General features: G+C 37.1%; 1 protein-coding gene across 3 annotated transcripts in view; it reads right to left on the reverse strand.

Moving 5' to 3' along the window:
- The window catches only part of CNTLN (centlein), a 187,176-nt gene that overhangs the window by 71,102 nt on the left and 96,138 nt on the right, over window positions 1–19,936 (reverse strand). For all 3 annotated transcript variants that reach the window (XM_052701101.1, XM_052701102.1, XM_052701103.1), the window contains one exon: window positions 3,737–3,786. In XM_052701101.1, coding sequence (XP_052557061.1) covers window positions 3,737–3,786 — 50 coding nt within the window. The remainder of the gene's footprint in view (window positions 1–3,736; window positions 3,787–19,936) is intronic.

Below are 19,936 nucleotides of genomic sequence, written 5' to 3' on the forward strand. Positions count from 1 at the left end.
AAAAGGTGCCATGGTGTAGAAAGCCATTGTTTTACTGATTGCAGTACTAATCTCCCATGTTCCCAATAATGTTTAAGTAGAAAAAAAGGTGGAAAGGACCACTGAACACCAGAAGAGAAGGTCATTCACACTAATGAACTGGTGACATGACATATTCGGAGGGACTCCAAAATGCAAGAAGCCTTCAAACTGCCTCAGAAAAAACAGAGGGACTTACCAATTACTTTAATGAGGTGCTTCATATTTTTATGAATAGGATTAGATGGACTCTTTTACCAGCTTTTGGAGAAAGAGACATAAGTTTCTGACAACAAATTGTTTACATTCAGGCAAATGTAATTACATGAACAGTGAGGTAAATGTGGATTTTTTTCATTCTGAACAATAATTCATGCTAGCAAAACGCCTTAGACAGCTGAGTTAGAACAGATAAAATTAAGAATGGTAAGAACAGTTTCCTTTTTACCTGACCTTCTTTACCTTCGTCTCCTAGTTAGAGAAAAATGGGGAATAGTTTAAACTAAAAGACAGTAGATTTAGATTAAATGTTAGGAAGAAATTCTTTATTATTTTGAGAGTAGAGAGGCACTGGGACATACTGAACAGAGAAGCTGTGGATTCCCTATCTCCAGAGGTGTTCAAGGCCCCAGCAGACTAACCTATTACTTGGCAACCCAGTCCATAGCAGAGAGTTGGAACTATAAGTTCTTTAAGGTTCCTTCCAGTGAAGCCATTCTGTGATGATTCTATGGATCCATGAAAAATGGTACAGAATAGGAATAAGGATACCTAGCACCTCCTTCTGACAAACACAACCAGTATCTATTTAAGTCAGACAATAGTGCCTAATTTTTTTAATCCAGAGAAGCTCCATTGTTTTTCCAGAATCTATCCGTGGATCTTAAAATGCCTGGTGGACACAGGTATCTACAACGGAGAAAACGAATTCCAACATATTTCATAAGCTGAGTAATATATTGCCAGGTTTATCACAAAATGATAGAATGGCTTAGGTTGAAAAGGACCACAATGACCATCTAATTTCAACCCCCCTGCTATGTGCAGGATCACCAATCACTAGACCAGGCTGCCCAGAGCCACATCCAGCCTGACCTTGAATGCCTCCAGGGATGGGGCACCCACAACCTTCTTGGGCAACCTGTTCCAGTGCGTCACCACCCTCTGTGTGAAAAACTTCCTCCTAATATCTAACCTAAATCTCCCCCATCTCAGTTTAAGACCATTCCTGCATGTCCTATCACTATAGGACCCGAGTAGGAAAAAAAAGTAGGACCCGAGGAAATGGCCAGAAGTTGTACCAGAGAAGGTTTAGTTTGAACATTAGGAGAAACTTTTTCTCTCAGTGAGTGGTCAGGCACTGGAATGGCTGCCCAGGGAGGTGGTGGAATCACTGTCCCTGGCAGTGTTCAAGAGGCTCCTGGATGAGGAGCTACGTGATATGGTTTAGTAGCATGTGGTACTGGGAATGGGAGGGTGGTTGGACTAGATGATCTTGCAGGTGGTTTCCAACCTTGTGATTCTATGATTCTATGATTCTATCCACACTCGTAAACAGCTGTTTCCCCTCGTGTTTATAAGCTCCCTTCAAGTACTGGAAGGCCACAGTGAGGTCTCCCCGAGCCTTCTCTTCTGCAAGCTAAACAATCCCTCAAGCTTTCTTCATAGGAAGAAACTGTCCCTCCTCTGGACCCACTCCAAGAGCTCTAAGTCCTTCCTGTCCTGGGGGCCCCAGGCCTGGATACAGTCCTCCAGATGGGGCCTCACAAGAGCTGAGTAGAGAGGGACAATCACCACCGTTTCCCTGCTGGCCACCCCTTTGTTAATGCAGCTCAGAACACAGTTGGCCTTCTGGGTTTCATTTCAGAAATGAAAATGTACTTGGCTAGGAAGTTAAAAACTGTATTCAGATCACATCAAATTTTGTCTCTCAGTAAATGCCAGATAACAGATCAAAGGTTTTACTTTTATTTGGGAAAGGACTTAAATACTATTTTAGGGCAAAGGGTGCACATACCTTTGTAACTCATGAGCCAGAATTACTCAAAAGCTCTCAATTACATCCACAGATAGTCATCAATCCTCAGTCTTTTTTAATATATTCTTCCAGAAAATACCAGCCAGCTCATGAAAGTGTCTGCAGCACTGAAACATCCTAGCATTTGCAAGTGGATATACAAGAAAACTACTTTTCACAGACTGAATAGTACTTTTTTATACCTCAAATGGTAAAAGCTTGAAAATGGCTGGAATCAGTTCAGCCGTACATGCTAAAAAAAGTACTGCCTAATGCATATTGTCAGACTTGATTTTCTAACTTGGAAAAAAAAAACAAAAAACCACCAACCCTGTTCATCTAAATAATACCTTTCACAACACATGCTGGAAGACCTATCTAAAATTTTTGTAAAGTAATTCACTAGGAACTGAACAGTTTTTCTCAGTTCTAATTCTAAAACAACGATTGTACCAGTAACCAAACCAGAACTGTGTACCCACTAGTCCATTTATAAAAAGAATATATTTTCATTTAAAATATTAATGAAAAATGGAGGAAAAAAAAGACTAGCTGTTACAGTATCAAACATGTAAAGAGCTGGCAGTGTCACAGATCTGATTGTTTTACTGAAAACACACGGTTAGTGCTCAGCAGGCTCTTGACTTTTTTTCACTGCTGGTTGCCTTTCCACTTCCCTCTATGCAAAGAATGACTACATTGGCAAAAATAAAGAAGTGCTTTTAAAAGTTGGTATTTTAAACTTTCGCTAGTTTTCTTCAGCTTTGTATGTGACTGTGACAGTAAAACATAAGAAGTAACACAAAAGGAAACAATGATGTTCCAACTTCAGCAGATGGAGATTTCCATTATTTTCTTGTAAATCATGAAGCAAACTAAAGGAAAAAAAACATTCAGTTTTTCACTCAAGTGGTCAACGTTACCACATGAAATGAAACAGACTAACAGCAGAAAAATGAGATACAGAATGATAAGGCTTTGTTGCCAAAACATGGTTCTTTAGCAGAATAGTTCTACTGCTTTTGCAGAATATTGCACACAAGGACTTCCCCACAGATTTGGCAACCAGATGGACTGTGGATTACTTCAAGAACAGCAAATAACTTACAGAATCAGAGCGATAGAGGAAATGATAATATATTACCTATCTTCACAGAACCATCAACTATTGTACAGACTGCAAAGATATAAAAGAAGTATCCATGATGAACTCTTACAAGAGATTCAACATTTTGATTTCCTTTTGAATCCACAAGCTTTGAGAGATAGCTATTATAAAAAGAAGTCTGAATGAGCATGAAATTTCTGTATCACTGTATTTCAGAACATCAATAGCAGTTCATATTCTGGAGAAAACCACAAACGCATAAGCATGTTTTAGATATTATACACATACAAATATAAACATATTTTAAACAGAAAATATAAATTTCTTATGTAGATTTTACACATCAAAATTTCAACTTTTTTGACAATAAAAATTGCCCTTGATTTCACAGACATGCAGAGAACTTCAGGAGAAACAGCTTTGAAACAAAATTTGTGGCCTTATGCTTACAAAATATATATTCAAGAATAAATTACCATTTGGAGACAAAATAACTTTAAAACCAGTATTTCTCTTAGGGTGTGTACACACTTAAAACACAATACCTTCTCTCTTGTTTTAAACATAGTTGAACTGCTGTACTGTAAACTTACCCACAGACTGGTGTACTTTCATCTGATCTAATTCCTCTTCAAGACTCAGTCTTCAAAAGAGTAAATTAAAAAAAAAAAAAAAAAAAAAAAGAAAGTAAGAACCATAAATCAACCATAAGTGTTTGCTGTTAATCAAAATTAATCATATTAATATACTGTCAGGAATAAGTTGTCAGTCCTCAGAAATTCATGTAATAATTTATTAAGAGCAGATTCCAAATATAAAGAGTTACTGGTACAAGAGCTGATTAAAACTTACAGAAATAAATTTATAAAATTCAGATAAATTTTTGGTGGTAACATACTCCAAGTTTCAGCTAGTCCTTTTTAGGTAACGAAACGATAACAACAATAAAGATATAATGCTAAAGTTTCAAAGTAAAATTGAGAAATGCTAAATTAATTATATTACTTCCTGTTGGCTCATTTATACACGCGTTTTCTGATACCATCTCTAATTTTACAGTTACAGGCTATTTCAACAATAACATTCCGCCCATTTTAGGTCAGGATACAGCACCACATACAATGAGAGAGAGCAGTCATTTAAGATGCAGATTTAAAAAATAACCTCATTCAGTACATATAACATTCTTCCAGTTTTGCTCTGAAGGCTGGACTGCCAATCCCCTAGCAGCCTATTCTGGTGAACTAACAATAGCAGCAACTAAATGCTTCACAAGACACTTATTTTCTTTTCAAAACCCTCTGAGGTGAGACAACAGAAAATCAGGAGAAAATATCTGCTAACTTAAGGAAAGGGTTATGCACAGTTCTTTGAAGCACTCTGTATGTTTAGCACTTCTCTCAGCTGCAGATCTAAATATTGCAATTCATACCCCATAGTCTCACGTGGAGACTATGAAAAACTTTTCACAAAGAAAACAAGAAACATATGAAAAGCTAAGGTAACTTGCTTTGCACACAGCTCCAGCTACTTTCAGGACCACCCAGCTTCATGGACTGACTTTCTTTGCTCTTCTTTCATTTTCCATGCCTCAGTCATCATTAACTTCTATTACACCTATTACAATGGCCTTTACCACTATCTGTTCTTCATATCACGCCCATTTCCTGTACCAAATGGCAAGCTGCTCACTTGAAAAAAAAACACAAACATTTGCTAATTGTGTGTTTCAATACTATATTCAAAATTATACGAATGCAAGGGAGTGAATTAGGATTATCTTAGAATCCTCACTGCCTGTAGCTCTACCTTCCAAGCACGTTAGTTTTCATCTTCAAAGACACATTTGAATGAACACATTTATACACATATGAACAGACATATCCATGCATCCCTTCTACATGCTAGTCAAGTGGCAAGTACAAGATTTTTATAAAGAATTAATAAACACAAAAACTTCCAAAGTGATGGAAGATGTGGAAGCAAAAAAAATTATAAGTAAAAAGTAAAGGAGTAGGTTTCTTCTGTCACTTGCAAATTTGTCTGTGAAATGCACTTCAACTGAAGGCAGGCTCTACCTAGACTGGAAATACTTCAGCTAGGGTAGACAAGAAGTTACAATGTGTCATACAGGATCCAAGTCAACTGAAGTCTTGAATAAATTTTAGAAATGCCCAAGCGAATCATACCAGTGCTGGATCCATTCTGTACCAAACCTTTATGTACAGAAGAAGCAAAAGCAGATGTTACTTCAAGAAAGCGCCCAAGCCTGATTCTGCAGTCCTGTTTTTTCACCCTCAAAGTGGCATCTAAACACCTCCCTTTCCATTCCTGTAATTTATTCCCTGTTGCTAGAAGGATCTTTCCTCCAATCCTACACAAATGGGATTTGTTTATAACCGCTCATGTGGAGCCTTGAAAAAGATCTGCCAAAGGCATTTTGAAAATATAGGTTAGACTCTACCCACATGGTTACTGGAATAGTCTGCAATTCCAGCAGGTTAATGAAGCAGAATTTCCCTTTACAGAAGCCACACTGAGTACTTCCAAAAAAACCTGAGTTTACCTGTTCTTGTGTTCATTGATATCTCTCCCTCTCCTTCTTCCCCTGCCCCCTTTTTTTTTTGTAAAGACAATACTGCCATATTCTAATGTATGGAAGCAGCCAGTCTTACTGGTCTGGAGCTCCCTCTGGAGCTCTTTTTGCAGATGGGAGTTAACAGTGGCAACCTGCCAGTCCACTATCACAGTAGCTGTTTATGAGGTTACAGTTCAGTAATTTCATACTTGAGCTTGGGTGTGAAGGTATTAACATCAACATACTAGCAACTGTTTTACTTGCTTGGCTTTATTATTGCCGTGCAGTTTCTTCAAAAAAAAATCTAACACATCTGATCTATCTGCTGTGAGGAACACAGCAACGGTTGACATCTTCAGCAGGGAAGACTGCAAAGATTCACTGAGCTGTTCTTTAATAGCCTTGTAATCTCAGTGTATCCTTTTACAGTTACCATTAAGCAAATCTACAAGCTTCCTAATTGGCTTATTTTTCACATCATTTAAGGAAAATTATACTAGCACAGCTTAAGCATCCTTTAAAAATTATTCTTCAGTTAGCTTCTTCAGCTTTCTCATCTTCCCGACTGCATTTGAACAGCCACTGTTTATTGGCCTTCCTGCTCTCACCAAAGCAAGCTTAAGCTTCAAATGCTGGCTTTTTATCTTAAAGGTCAAATATTCTTAAGACTGTTATTTTTTTTAAATTTTATTTTATGTTTTAAGTTACAGTACACATTCTTGTTGGGCTTTTAATTCAGTATTTTTCTCACTGCCCATGAGAATAAGATGGCAGCAGGCAACATGCTCCAGATTGGCCAGGCCCTTAAGACAGTCTCCCATCGCCTTACTGTCAAACAGCTGAGATCTGGTGGTGCAAAGTACATGAAGGGGCTAGAAAACTGCCAGGCTCAAAGGGTGATGATCCTTGCTGTGAAGTCTAACCAACAGCCAGCAATTATAGACAACACTCTCATGAATCCACACCAGAGCTCCTAAATATTTTTATCAACAACTGAAATACAGGTAAGGGTGCCACTTGGCAAGTACACAGACAGTATAAAACTGAAGGCAGCAACTGATACAACGGAGGACTGGTCTGCTGCTCAGGAAGATGGCAATAGGCAGAGAAAACAGGCTGACGACACTCACAAAAGCCAAAGTTCTGTCAGAACAACTCTATGCATCAGGACAGCCTAGAAGACAACTAGCTGTAAAGCAGCTTTGCAGAAAAAGTGGGGTCCTCCAGCACAATGAGCTGAACATAAGTTGAGTAGTCTTTGTGACATCTTCCTAGTACATCTTACTTATTACCATAGGACTTCTATCCAAAAACATTACACAGTGCTGCCATTTTCTTGTAAAGTTGCACAGTACCACACCTAAAAAATCCTTTTTATACCCTATCACTCTCTAACCATGTACTCCTACTCTCCCACTGCCGCAAAGCTAGTGTCTGGGCAACGCTTTATTCCAGAGATCACCTTTGTTCCTCCAGGTCTCAAAGTTATGATGTCAGAATTTCAATCTGATGTGAAGTAGTCTAGGCCCAAATCTTATTTTTTTGGCATATAGCAATGGCACAGAAGTATCTGTATATAATTTCTCCATTACGTTGCTTTTTTTTTCAGTGGTGAGTGGAGACAGGACAAGGGGAAACGGCCGGAAACTGCAGCATAGGAAGTTCCGCACAAATGTGCGCAAGAACTTCTTTACAGTGAGGTGACGGAGCACTGGAACAGGCTGCCCAGGGAGGTGGTGGAGTCTCCTTCTCTGCAGATGTTCAAGACCTGCCTGGATGCCTACCTGTGCGACCTGCTGTAGGGAACCTGCTTTGGCTGCGGGGTTGCACTCAATGATCTCTGGAGGTCCCTTCCAACCCCTACAGTTCTGTGATTCTGTGATTCTGTGTATGCCAGTCAACTAGTGGTACTGACAACATTTTAGAAGATATTTCCTTTTCTTTTGTTTACCATTACCAGCACCAGCTTCCTTCTTTCACAAAAGAGTCCATTTACTACAGAAATATTCATGGTCCAAGTGGACATGGGGGCAAAAAATAGACTGCAGATCTCATTACTTCACGGGCCCCTCTAACAGAATATATTCCTTCTTAGAAACAGGATGTTCTCTTTTACCGGACTTAAGTTCTTCATAGCAGCACATAACAGAAAATGCTTTCTGTGCCAGTAGCTACACATGTTTTGCTAAAACTAACTGGATAAACTGTCTCCTACAGGTGCAGGAAAACTGCTGCTCACTTACAAACTTACTTTTTTGAAAATCTAGGTAAATTTATGTAAGTATAGTTCCACCTTTTGAACTATCTCTCATTCTATCTCATCACTAATAGTTAATGAATTGGTTTGTTGGCTTGATTTTTCTAATCTCTGAACTGTTACAATCGTTTGTTCATAAAATTTTTAGGTCTGTAATGTGGAAACTATTCCAATCTAGGGTAACAAAGTTGACAAACTTATAATTAAGTCATCTGAGAACATATTCTACACTGCTTTTCACTCAATCTTTTCTTTCTTAAAAGTAAACATGACATGGCAACCTTCAAGCCTTTTTTCCTACAAAACTTAAGGCAAATACAGTACTAACACAGAAAATTAAATAATAATCTGTCTGGACTCATACTGCACACATTTTACAAAAGCAGAATATGAAAGAGAAATACAAAAACAATTGTGTTTTTTTAACATGACTATATCAATATTGCCATAAGTGCTTCTATATTTCAAGGCAAAAAAAAACAGAGCAACAAATGCAATGTGAAGAACCAGATACAGAAGCACGTAGCCGTTCCTTGCTGTCCTTGCTGTTTGTTCCCAGCTGAGGAGTACAGTATGCTCTTATACACTTGAATGTGACGTGCTATTCTAGCTAGAACTTGTTAAAAAAAAAAAATCTATACTGCATAATAACCAATACCTAGTTCAGTCGCCTACAATCCACAGCAGAAGTACCACAGCCTCTCTATTTCGTCAAAAGAGAGAAGAAAAAAGGGGAAAGATATAATCTGGTCTTCTTGAAGAGGTGGTCTGATTTTTGCTTTCCCATAGAACAAGTAAATATGATCAGAAGCATCAAAGAAGCATCTAAGTAAGAAACTTCCTGAGAAACAAGAGGAGGTTGGAGGAAGTTAAGGTAACTAAGTCATATAACACTGCTGAAGTATAATGTAATGTTAGAAGAAATGACTCAACCTGGAAAAACACTAGGAAGGTGTTGCTTTCCAGCCTCCCATTTACACCTTCACTTCATTTGAACAAGATACTTTTAGTTCCTGTCTAACAAAATTTACAGCTGGGATTTGAAAACAAGTACATTTTCTTAAAAGTGTACTTGTCAAGACAAAACAGATCTTCATTCATGCTTTGGCTGATTCAGTGCTCCATCACACAGATGCCAACCTAATACGCATGAACTGACACACGTTTACCAAACATTGCCTTCCTCTTCAAAATTTCTTTCAAACAGGTAAGCATTCATGCACACATTTCCCCAAAAGTGGGACTGCTTTTAACTGACCACATCTAGCACAACCTCCTAAATGAACCACAGACATCTCTTAGGAAGTAGGTTATGTAGTTGAAGAGAACTGTGATCCAATCTGTTTAAAGGATCAGAAATAATCTCGAATAAGTGATGTATGGTAACACAGAGTACTAACCTACTAGAATCTGAGAATCAGAACAGCAGCAGAGAGTGAATAACATCTTCCAATCCTGCTTCAGAAGACAAAGCTAATAATTTGCTGCAATTATTTTGAGTATATATTCACTGACTTACTACAATTTTTTTCATGGTCAGTTTCAATTAGCACATACAATAATGGAAAGAAGAGATGCTTTAGGTTTTGATACTAACTGAAAAGGGATTTTTTTGGTGCATCGAAAAACCTGTGATTGATTTAGCTACTGTTGAGGAAAGACATCATGTTTATGTTATCTGAAAAGTTCCAAGACATAAGCTAAAGCTAAGAGATGGAATCTCTGAAGATTTCCACAGAGCAAAGGTAATTTCTCTGTACAGTGTTTCCTCCTGATTTTAGTCCTGAGGCACAGATATTGAAATGAAGTCTTTGCATATTATTAGTACATGTCTCCTACGTCTTTTGATAGTAGAAATTCTAGGAGTTAGAAGTAGGTAATTTTGAAGATTATGTATATTTAAGATGTCTTATATTAATCCCCACAGAACTGCTCTTCTACCAATTTTTTTTTAGGATTGATCAACATTTTTCTAGTTTTGCAATTATATCTTACTACAAGCTAAACATTAAAAAAAAAAAAAAGCATATTTTGAAATTTTTGGATGGTATCAAATTATTTTTTTACTCAAAACCAGTGTCTAAAAAAAAATTCAACTCTGTGAATTAGGTTTATTACCTTTCTTGTTTCAGATTATAATACTTGGTGGCATAAATACTATAGTGTATGTCCCAAAATGTTCTATGATTTTATAAAAAAAAAAAAAAAAAAAAAAAGGTCAATAGAAAAATCTGACTCAGAAAGAAATGATTAAGATTCTAAATCAAATACATTCAGCAATGGAAAAGGAAAGTCTGTGATAACTATAATAGGAAAACAAAAAGCTTTCATTTTTATTTTATTTTAATTTACTTTTGTTCTGTTGACTCAAAGAAGATGAACCCTTGAACTATACTTCAAGAAAGAATGATGGGATTTGAATACAGTGGAAATATATAGGTCAAGAAGAAAAACAAACAAACTTGAGTGTTAGTATAAATTCATGATATATTCAGAGCTTAGGACCCTTTATGTTGACAAAGTCAAAGGCACTACTATTCCATTTCAAAGCCTCTGTCACACATGCTATCTTTTCATCCTATTATCTAGTTTAGCTTTAAAAAGAGTAGTTCCAAGGATATAATTTCAAACAATAGGGAGATAAAACCTTTGTGCAACTGTTCATCAAATACTGTGAAGCTCTCTGACAAGTTATGCAATGTTTTATATAGATACAAACTGAAACCTTATAGGGCATTCAAACTCCAGAATTCCATAACTAAGCACTTCAGCATTAATAAATTGATTGATAAAAACTAAAAATAGAAATAAAAGCAAACTAAATTTTGATGCATTTTAAAAGCAACAAAAAATGGGTAAGATTTGTCTCTGAAATTTTGCATAAAACATCTCCAGTTATATGCAAAACCTTAGGCAAAGAAGATTCACTATGAGGAATATCTATCAGCAATCTGGGGGAAAAGAAAATAAGCAACGACTCAATTACACTTTATAAAGATTCATCACACTCCAAGTCTAAATTCGTATCTGCAATAATAATGATATCATAGCCATTACTAAAAGCTTACAGAGCTGAAACCCTACTCGTCACATCGCTTGTATCTGTAGTCAGTATTTAAATACATTCACTTAAATCAGTTTGGATTGTTCTTTATACGCTTATTTATGAAAAAGTTTAAGAATTTTTCAAAAGATAGCAAACAATTATTTTTCTGATAGCAAAGGGAAACTCTTATCATAAATAGTTTCTGGAATAGAGACTAGCTTAGTTCATAAATGTTTCTGGAATAATACTGAAACTGTAACTGAAAAATTTACTGTGGAAACTTAAAAGCAAATCCCTACCAACTTTGCTGATAATTAACATTATATAGCTATCAGTGGATTATAAAACTGTAATTTCTAATTTTAAGAACAAATGCATTATTTTAATACAAAGCCATTATTATGTAAACTGAAAGAAGCCTATTCAGCTCCCAGACAGGGTTTTTGTTTCTAGCTCAATTCTTAAAGATGGACAAAAGAAAACAGACTAGCTTTGCAATGTGCTTGTAAGAGTAATAAAATCTGTGGAACAAACAAACAAACAAACAAAAAAATTATCAGAATTTATGACTCCTTTCAGAAAAATAAGTTGCTCTTATTTATACTCACTCGTGCTTTCCAGCAGCTTCCCAAGTTCAAATGATACCACATTAGATGGAAGAAAAGTGACTTAAGGCCATACAAAGCCTAGAATATGCAGTACTGATTTTTATCCTTAAGCAGAACTGGAATCGTCTCATGGACTTCAGCCTCCTGCTCAGTGATAAATATTTTCTCATCTGATTTCAAAACAAGTCAAAATCTCAAAGCAAGCTTCCACAATACAAGCTACTCCAAAATACTTCTTAGATTTCCCGGTTGACAAGAACAGTTGAGATGCTGAAAGGTGTTCCAAACTATATGATCAGGGTACAACTTTGAATTTCTTCCTAGCTAAGAAGTCTACAAGAAGTACTTGAATTAGCAGGAAACAGCACCTGAACACAGCAAGAATCTGCTGGCTCTTCTGAGATGTCTGCCAGTATTTTCTAACATAGCAGAATGAAGCCGCACGTCTTTGTTTATACTCCGTGAGATAATATTGATGCATTTGTAACATCCTGAGAACAACCTCAAAGTGTTTTGTTTATTATTAATAACTTGATGAAAGTCATTCTCCTTCATATCATACAAAAGGCACCAAGAGGAGCAGGAAGCAGTATCCTGTTCTAGATACCGATTCTTTATTTATGTCTTTCAATTATGATCGTGTCACAGCCACACTTGGTAATACTAAAACAAGGATCAGTAAGAAACTGAGGGAGTTCAAATCTAACCAGCTAGTAGTTTATGTTGGTGTTCCATGCATTTCTAAAGGTACTGACCTTGACCTGGAATTATAGCATAATCTCTTCCCATGCTGTACAACATTCAGAATTCTATTTTATTTTGGTATAATCCTTTTGGTTATTCCTTCTTTATAAAGTTATTTTAATAATATTCAAATACATACCTATTTGGAATTTAGAAAGAGGAAGCATAATAAAAAGTATTCTAGAGAAGCAGTTTCACCAAAGGAATTACTTCTGATTTCTTTCAGATTATAGCTATGCATCAGCAAGAAATTGTCTAAAACAGTTGCTTACTTAATCAAGTTACCGGAATAGGCGAAATACTCATACCATCTGCATATGAGCAAGGCTTTTGCAAAATATACCTTCTTGCTAGAACAAAATTTCCTAGTACTCATCATTTTTAATCGTCAGCGGTTCTAAAGATACCATCAGGAGCCCTCACACAGCTCCAGATTGAATGCACACATAACACACGCGCATTTGTGACTCACGGCATTAAAGGAAGTTTAGAAAGACAGACTGAACTATAGCACAGACTTTCTGCCTACACTTATCAGTTTATGTAGCTCCTTCCTTTGAGAGTTACTGACCCTAGGCTAGCCCACTGCCAGAGTTAGTCCTCTATCAAACCACTGCCTCAAGAGGAATGCACACCCCGTAAGCTGGCCACTGTTCATCAGCAGCTTTCAGCATTCACAGGCAAGGCCAGAAGGAGACTCCTGCACTCCTCTGCATACAGATAAAAGGAATTAAAAGAGCAGGCTCAGGTTGGCTAAAATAAACATCCAAATAAACAAAAAGACTTCTTTCTGTTCGTCCCAGGGAATTTTATCTGGAAAATAAAACCAAGCAGAGAATCTCATTTCTAATAGAGAAAAACATGCAAGAAGGTATAACCCACTGAGGAAACAGACTCTTTCTCAAAGATTACAAGTTGTAAAACTGCAGTGGGATGACTCTTCAGAGAAATAAGCAGAAACCAAGCAACAATCTCCTAATGCACACCATTGCTGGTATGGACAGAAATTAGGGATTGGTCCAGGAGCTGCTGCAGTTAGAAAAGCCTTCCTCACAGTCCAAAAGGTAGCCACTGCCTTTTCAGATTTCTCTCCTCCAGAGAAATGGAAGTATGTTAAAGATAGAAAGGCCAAATTAAGAAGAAAATCAAACAAACAAAAAAAAGACAGCAAATTTTGAAAACTTGTTGAACTTGTTACCATGGTCCTTTAATGGAGACATTTTTAGAGATACTGAGTCAATATATGGTTTGGATTTTTTTCTTGTTTGTTTGTTTGTTTGTTTTCTTGTTTGTTTTGTTACAGAAAGCTTACATCAAATCCTCAAAAGTAAAATGGGACAGCAGAAAAAGCTCTCTTGCTATTTTCCTCCCCCACAAAAAAGAGAGGAGCTTAAGACAGCAGATCAACATAGAGAGGTCTTCTAAGTAAGTAAAATTAAATTGTTATTTCTGTCCATGAGTATTCAGAGTGGTAAAAATTTCACCCTGTACAATCTGAGTAAAATTCACATGCACCAACAGAGTTTTCAACTGAGCCCATATAGAAAACGCAGGAAAAGGCTCTGGTACACTGAAGTGAGGAATTTGGTATGCAATACTGCAATTTTTTTAATAATTATTTTCATTTTTCATTGTGTAGAGTCTTGAAAATGAAACCAGGCAGAAACATTGTGTAATCTTACTCTGACATCTGAGTAGGGCTGAAATTCTTCACTTTGCTCCTACAGGATTATGATTCAAGAACATTTGCCTGCAGTGAGGGTACAATATGCTCTTTTCATGGGGCTGTATATTTATGTGTCAACTGACAGCCTTGGGAGGTGAGAGTAAACCTTGGAGCAGGTGTTTGATCTAGACTGTGTGAGAGAACAAAAACCATTACATATGTCTAGGGATAATGCTGCCAAAAGAAAATAAAGCAAAAAATACTAGCATCACTTACATTTTGTGAACATTCAAACCATACAAATGATTTACTGGAATTTTTCACAGGAAGAAAATTGTAAACTTAAGCTTATAAGAGACTACAAAGAAACCTGCAGTTTTAATTAACCAACAAAATGAAGTATTTTACTATACCTTGTCTGTGAGCTTAGTTTACACACTCACTCCCCAGTATATGTCTTTATCATTCTTGTTTCTCAATTCAGCCACACATAGAACAGATGAAAAGTGCAGGAAGTGGTTTGTGTTGGTGCTAAGTAAAAGTCTGTCTGATTTACAACCCACATTCAGGTGCGAGAAAAAAGCAACTCCCCTACACCAATCCAGAATCTGTGCAGGTAACAAAAAAGTGAAGAATAGCACCGTTGTTAAGAATGGATTTTGAGATTTATTTCAAATTAATAGTCACTCAGAAACCAAAGACCTGCTAGTGGCTAGTGACTAAAATAGTTTCAACATGCAACATAACCTTCAGCTTACAAAAGGATGGTAGAAACTAGTATCTAATATTTATCTTCTCTCTAGCTGTCTTTTGTTTGATTTACTGTACTATGAAGTTTAAATGACATAAAGTTGGTTAAAAAAAAACAAATTAATGTAAATTATACTCATTATTTCAATTTAGGATTTTTCATTCCCATAAAATGCCACCAGAACTGCCTCACAAACAATGTTTACTGGCAGTTAGCTAAGAAAGGACTTGACTTGAAAGATCATTACACCGGATTATCACTGTAAGGACTCCACTGCATGAATACTGAGACAGTGCTACTGTCACATCCATGCTTTTAACTTCATATGAACTCAGAAGTCTCTACAACTTACAGGTTGCTTTTGATAAGAGTAGCATGCTTTCAATAAAATTGCAAATCAATTTGTTAAATTATTTCTTACAGTGAAATATTTGAACTTCAGGGAAACTCTGAAGCCTCTGCAGCCACTTTCATGTGACTGTGTTTGAAAAAAGCAAACTGCAGCACTTCTTGCAACATTTATTACATGCAATTCATTACAAATTCAGATCCCCAAAAAACAGCAAGACAAGTTTAACTAGTGTGTGTACATATATTCTGCCTCATTCAGCGTGAGAGACGCAACTAGTTCATTATAGAGATCATACCATGCCAGAAAAGAACATTCCCTTAGCTCAACATTTGAGTTTCTGGAAGTTTTCCAGAACTGTTTTAAGAAAAGGGATGAGAATCAGAAAGGTTGATTCGTAATTTCCACAAAAGGAAAGCAGAAAAATTTTCATTGTCTGCTGAATTCAGCTGTATGTTGCATGAAAGCATAATCCTTCTAGGTTCACAAGGTTCTTATCATGAATAGTCAGTACAATATAACGAGATGCTTTTAGTACTTCTTTTTTTTTTTTCATACTTTAAATTTTTATATATTCATCAATCATCAGTGACTCAAAGAGCAACAGCATGAAGTTCAGCAAAGGAAAACACTGGACACAGGCACAGGCTGGGAGGCAAGTGGCTGCAGAGGAGCTCACCAGAAAGGACCTCGAGCTGCTGATAAGGGCAAGCTGAGCATAAGCAAACTGATTATGACGTGCCTTAAACAAACCACAGTCAGCCAGTCTTTTGTATTTGACTGTGTAGTCTACGACCTTAAATACAGTAAGAAGTTAACAGGAGATCTGAGTCATTACATTTAAATATTTTATAATTAGAATCTTCCTATGTTTCAGCAATCCTAAAACTCAAGGAAAAAAATAATTTACAGATTCAACATATGTCAGAGAGGCTACACTCTGTGGGCGACACTTTCTAACATTGACATAGCACAAATGAACTTTGTTCTCCAATTAATTCTGGTGCATGACCCTGCTACCAGTGAAACAAAGAAAAAATTACTGTAGCATTTGGATGATGCACACAACAATGGAAATTTGAAAGCTAAAACATTCTGATGACCAGGCATTTACTGCTTGGCTAAAGAGACTGTCAAGACTATCAAAACTGCATTTTTTTCAAAAGGTTTGCTATGGAAAAAATAAAAGAACTAGGAAATTTTTATAAGGGCGTGTAGCAACAGTATGAGGGTAGACTTAGACTGGGCAGTGGGAAAAAATTCTTTACTGTGAGGGTAGTGAGACTGGAACAGGTCGTCTAGTGAAGTTGTGAGTGCCCCCTTCCTGGAGGTGCTTAAGGCCAGGCTGGATGGAGCTTTGAGCAAATTGGTCTAGTAGGGGTTGGAACTAGATGATCTTAAAAGTCTCTTCCAACCCAAACCATCCTATGATTCCATGATTCTATACTCTAGCTTTATGTTTCTTATCACCATTGTTCCAGAATAGTACCTTTTCCTTTCCTCCACCAACCCCTAACAGCTAAAGAGGACATGAGAAATCATATGCTGTAGCTCATCCCAAGTTAGATTCCTGCCAACTCACCGCTAAGATACAATCACAAAGAGTAAAGACAAGATGCTTTTACTCCATAAAGTCTAAGAAAAAGAAACAGAAATCATGCAAAGACTGAAATTAATAAGAAATCCTTATTAAATGGCTTCTGTAGCAAATTAAGGGTACTAGCTAGCTTGCAGGGATTTCAAATGTTTCAAAGATCCAGAGTACATTTCTTAAATGGATGACATGCACAGCTACCTGGGCACACTGAGGAAAGCTAATCTGCAATCCAGCCGTAGTTGAACTGTGATACTATAGGCATACTACATATGAATCTAACCTGAGTTTCAGGAAAGTCTAAGTAATGCATATACACAGATTGAGCTGACTAGGAAGAAAATGCCCCAAAATATCTGCTAATAGAAATCCACAAAAGCTAAGCACTTGATAAAGATTGTAAATGAACTATCTAAAAATCTGAGAACTAGACTATACACATACACAAGTATGTGTATTTACATCTATATAAATGTATGTATATACATGTATCTATGTTTCTGTAAAATGATCTCCTTGTATTTATTAAAGACATTCCAGTTCCATTCTCCTCACAAGGGACTGTAACAGTATAAATACTTTTTTCTATATAAACACAAATTGCTGTAATTTATATACCTGATCGTGGAAAGGATACAGGACATGGCTTTGAAATACATTTTTAATTGCAAACTAAAACAATGTGCACACAGCATTCTTTACCAATTAAAACACACAGCATGGTAGTAACAAAGACACACGTTTTCTGTCAACATTCACCAATATGTAACTCGGACATTTGCAATTTTATGAAAACAAAAACTCCTAAAGGTCCTAAAATCTATATTCTTTAATTTGCATTAGTATCCAACTTGAAAGGAGCATAGTATATAATAGCTTATATGACAGACATAGCAATTCCTACCTGTGGTGAGGAGAAATCTTAATAAAAGGTAGCACCAAGCAGAAGGTAATAAGGGCAAGAAAGTCTTTCCACCAACTTCATAAGGATTTTGAATTAGGTATTAGCATAACAGGTGACTTTCCAACCAATCTTTTCCTAGTTTATAAACAGATTTCATAACTTACAAATTGATTGTTTAAAGTCTGCTTATTTCACACATGGGACACACATGAATAACCTTTCCTGCTTTTCCTATACTACTGTTTTCAAAGCAAAATATACATGAATTGAAGACGTTTTATGTTATTATTCTATCTCTGGAAAGGGTAAAAAAAGAAAGAAAGAAAATGTTTACAGGTAAACCAAAGAAAAAAATCAAATAATAAACCTGGTTTCCTAGCATTAGCCCTCGACTTATTCATAGATATAAATTACATCTATTCAAAAATAATAGAAGAAAGCCCTCACAAACTCTTCTTCAAGTAATTTCTAATTAGATTTCACGTACATGTGCTCAAATCAACATTCAGCAGAGACCATCAAACTGAGCGCATCCACAGTAACTGTGAGGTAGCCTGATTTGCCTATGTTGCTTCTAATATCATGCATTTAAATCTTTGGAGCAGCTCTGCAGAACATATCCTATAGCCACAGAGCTCAAGTAAGAACACATGTAACATGAAGAAGCCCTATGCACAGATGTATAAATACACTGTTGTATTGACTTTCCTAAGAAAGTGAGTAGAGGTCTTTTAATGCTAGCTTGTTTTAACAAATTAAAGACTGACTTCATTAGAGATAGACATCTCAAGACAAATAAAAAAAGAATACTGAGGAGGCTGTCTTCTTCTGTACTCAGCTATCTAGCTATGTTGCCAAAAAACACCTGACTCCACATAACAAGTTCACCTTAATTATCACAGTGGTGCACTGGCTTCTCACTAAGTACTGTGAAAAACTAGAAAACAACTCTTTTCGATTTGAGAATTCCATATTTCAAAGAGGTCAGCTGTTTCTTTGCATCACAACATCACAATCTTCTCAAGACCACTGATCTCCTGTGTACCAGACCTAGAAGTGCTCCTCATAAAATGTGACTAAACAGGAGCTACGGAGCAATAGTCCAAATGAATCAACTTTAAGGCATGTACAGTATAGATACAATCTTTATTTCATAGCTTCGCGTGAAAATGAGTTTCATGTTATTGCTCGAGTTAATGCTGCTTATGGTGTGTTGACTCATGATAAGAGAATTACAAGAGCAATTACACGTATAGCATATGTGTAGCAAACATAAAATTCAAAATAAACAAAAGTACATACGATAATTTGTTTTGATTATCTTAAAATGACAAAGATGTGACAATTCAGTGACAAGAACAGACTCATAACAATAACTACATGACAAAAGAACAGATTGTGCAGAGCTAACTCCAATCCTGTACGTCAGGGATTTAGAAAAGCTGGATCACTGGGCTGAGGTGAATGGGATGAGGTACATCAAGGCCAAGTGTTGGGTCCTGTACTTTGGGCACAAAAACCCCATGCATGTTATGGGCCTGGGGCTGAGTGGCTGGATGACCGTGAAAAAGAGAGGGACCTGGAGGTGTTGGTTGATGCTTGGCTGAACATGAGCCAACAGTGTGCCCAGGTGGCCAAGAGGGCCAACGGCATCCTGGCCTGCATTAGAAATAGTGTGGCCAGCAGCAGCAGGGAGGTGATCATCCCCCTGTACTCAGCACTGGTGAGGCCGCACCTTGAGTACTGTGTTCAGTTTTGGGCTCCTCACTACAGGAAAGATGTTGAGGTCCTGGAGCGTGTCCAGAGAAGGGCAACGAAACTGGTGAGGGGTCTGGAGCACAAGGCTTATGAGGAACAGCTGAGGGAGCTGGGATTGTTCAGTCTGGAGAAGAGGAGGCTCAGGGGAGACCTCATTGCTCTCTACAACTTCCTGAAGGGAGTCTGTGGAGAAGAGCGATTTGGCCTCTTCTCCCAGGCAACGAGCAGGACACATAGAAACGTTTGCAAGTTGTATCAGAGGAGGTTTAGATTAGACATAAGGAAGAACTATTTCTCTCAGAGTGTGGTCAGGCACTGGAATGGCTGCCCAGGGAGGTGGTGGAGTCACCATCCCTGACAGTGTTCAAGAGGCGTCTGGATGATGTGCTGCGTGATATGGTTTAGTGCTTGTGGTGGCAATGCTGATGAGGAGACTAGACGATCTTGCAGGTCGTTTCCAGTCGTGTGATTCTATGATTCTATGTAGGTCACTCCAAAAGTAATGCTTCCTATTTCTTCCCATGGAAACAGCAGGTAT

The sequence above is a fragment of the Tympanuchus pallidicinctus genome, unplaced genomic scaffold (assembly GCF_026119805.1).
Source record: "Tympanuchus pallidicinctus isolate F22 unplaced genomic scaffold, pur_lepc_1.0 scaffold4, whole genome shotgun sequence".
NCBI lineage: Eukaryota > Metazoa > Chordata > Aves > Galliformes > Phasianidae > Tympanuchus > Tympanuchus pallidicinctus.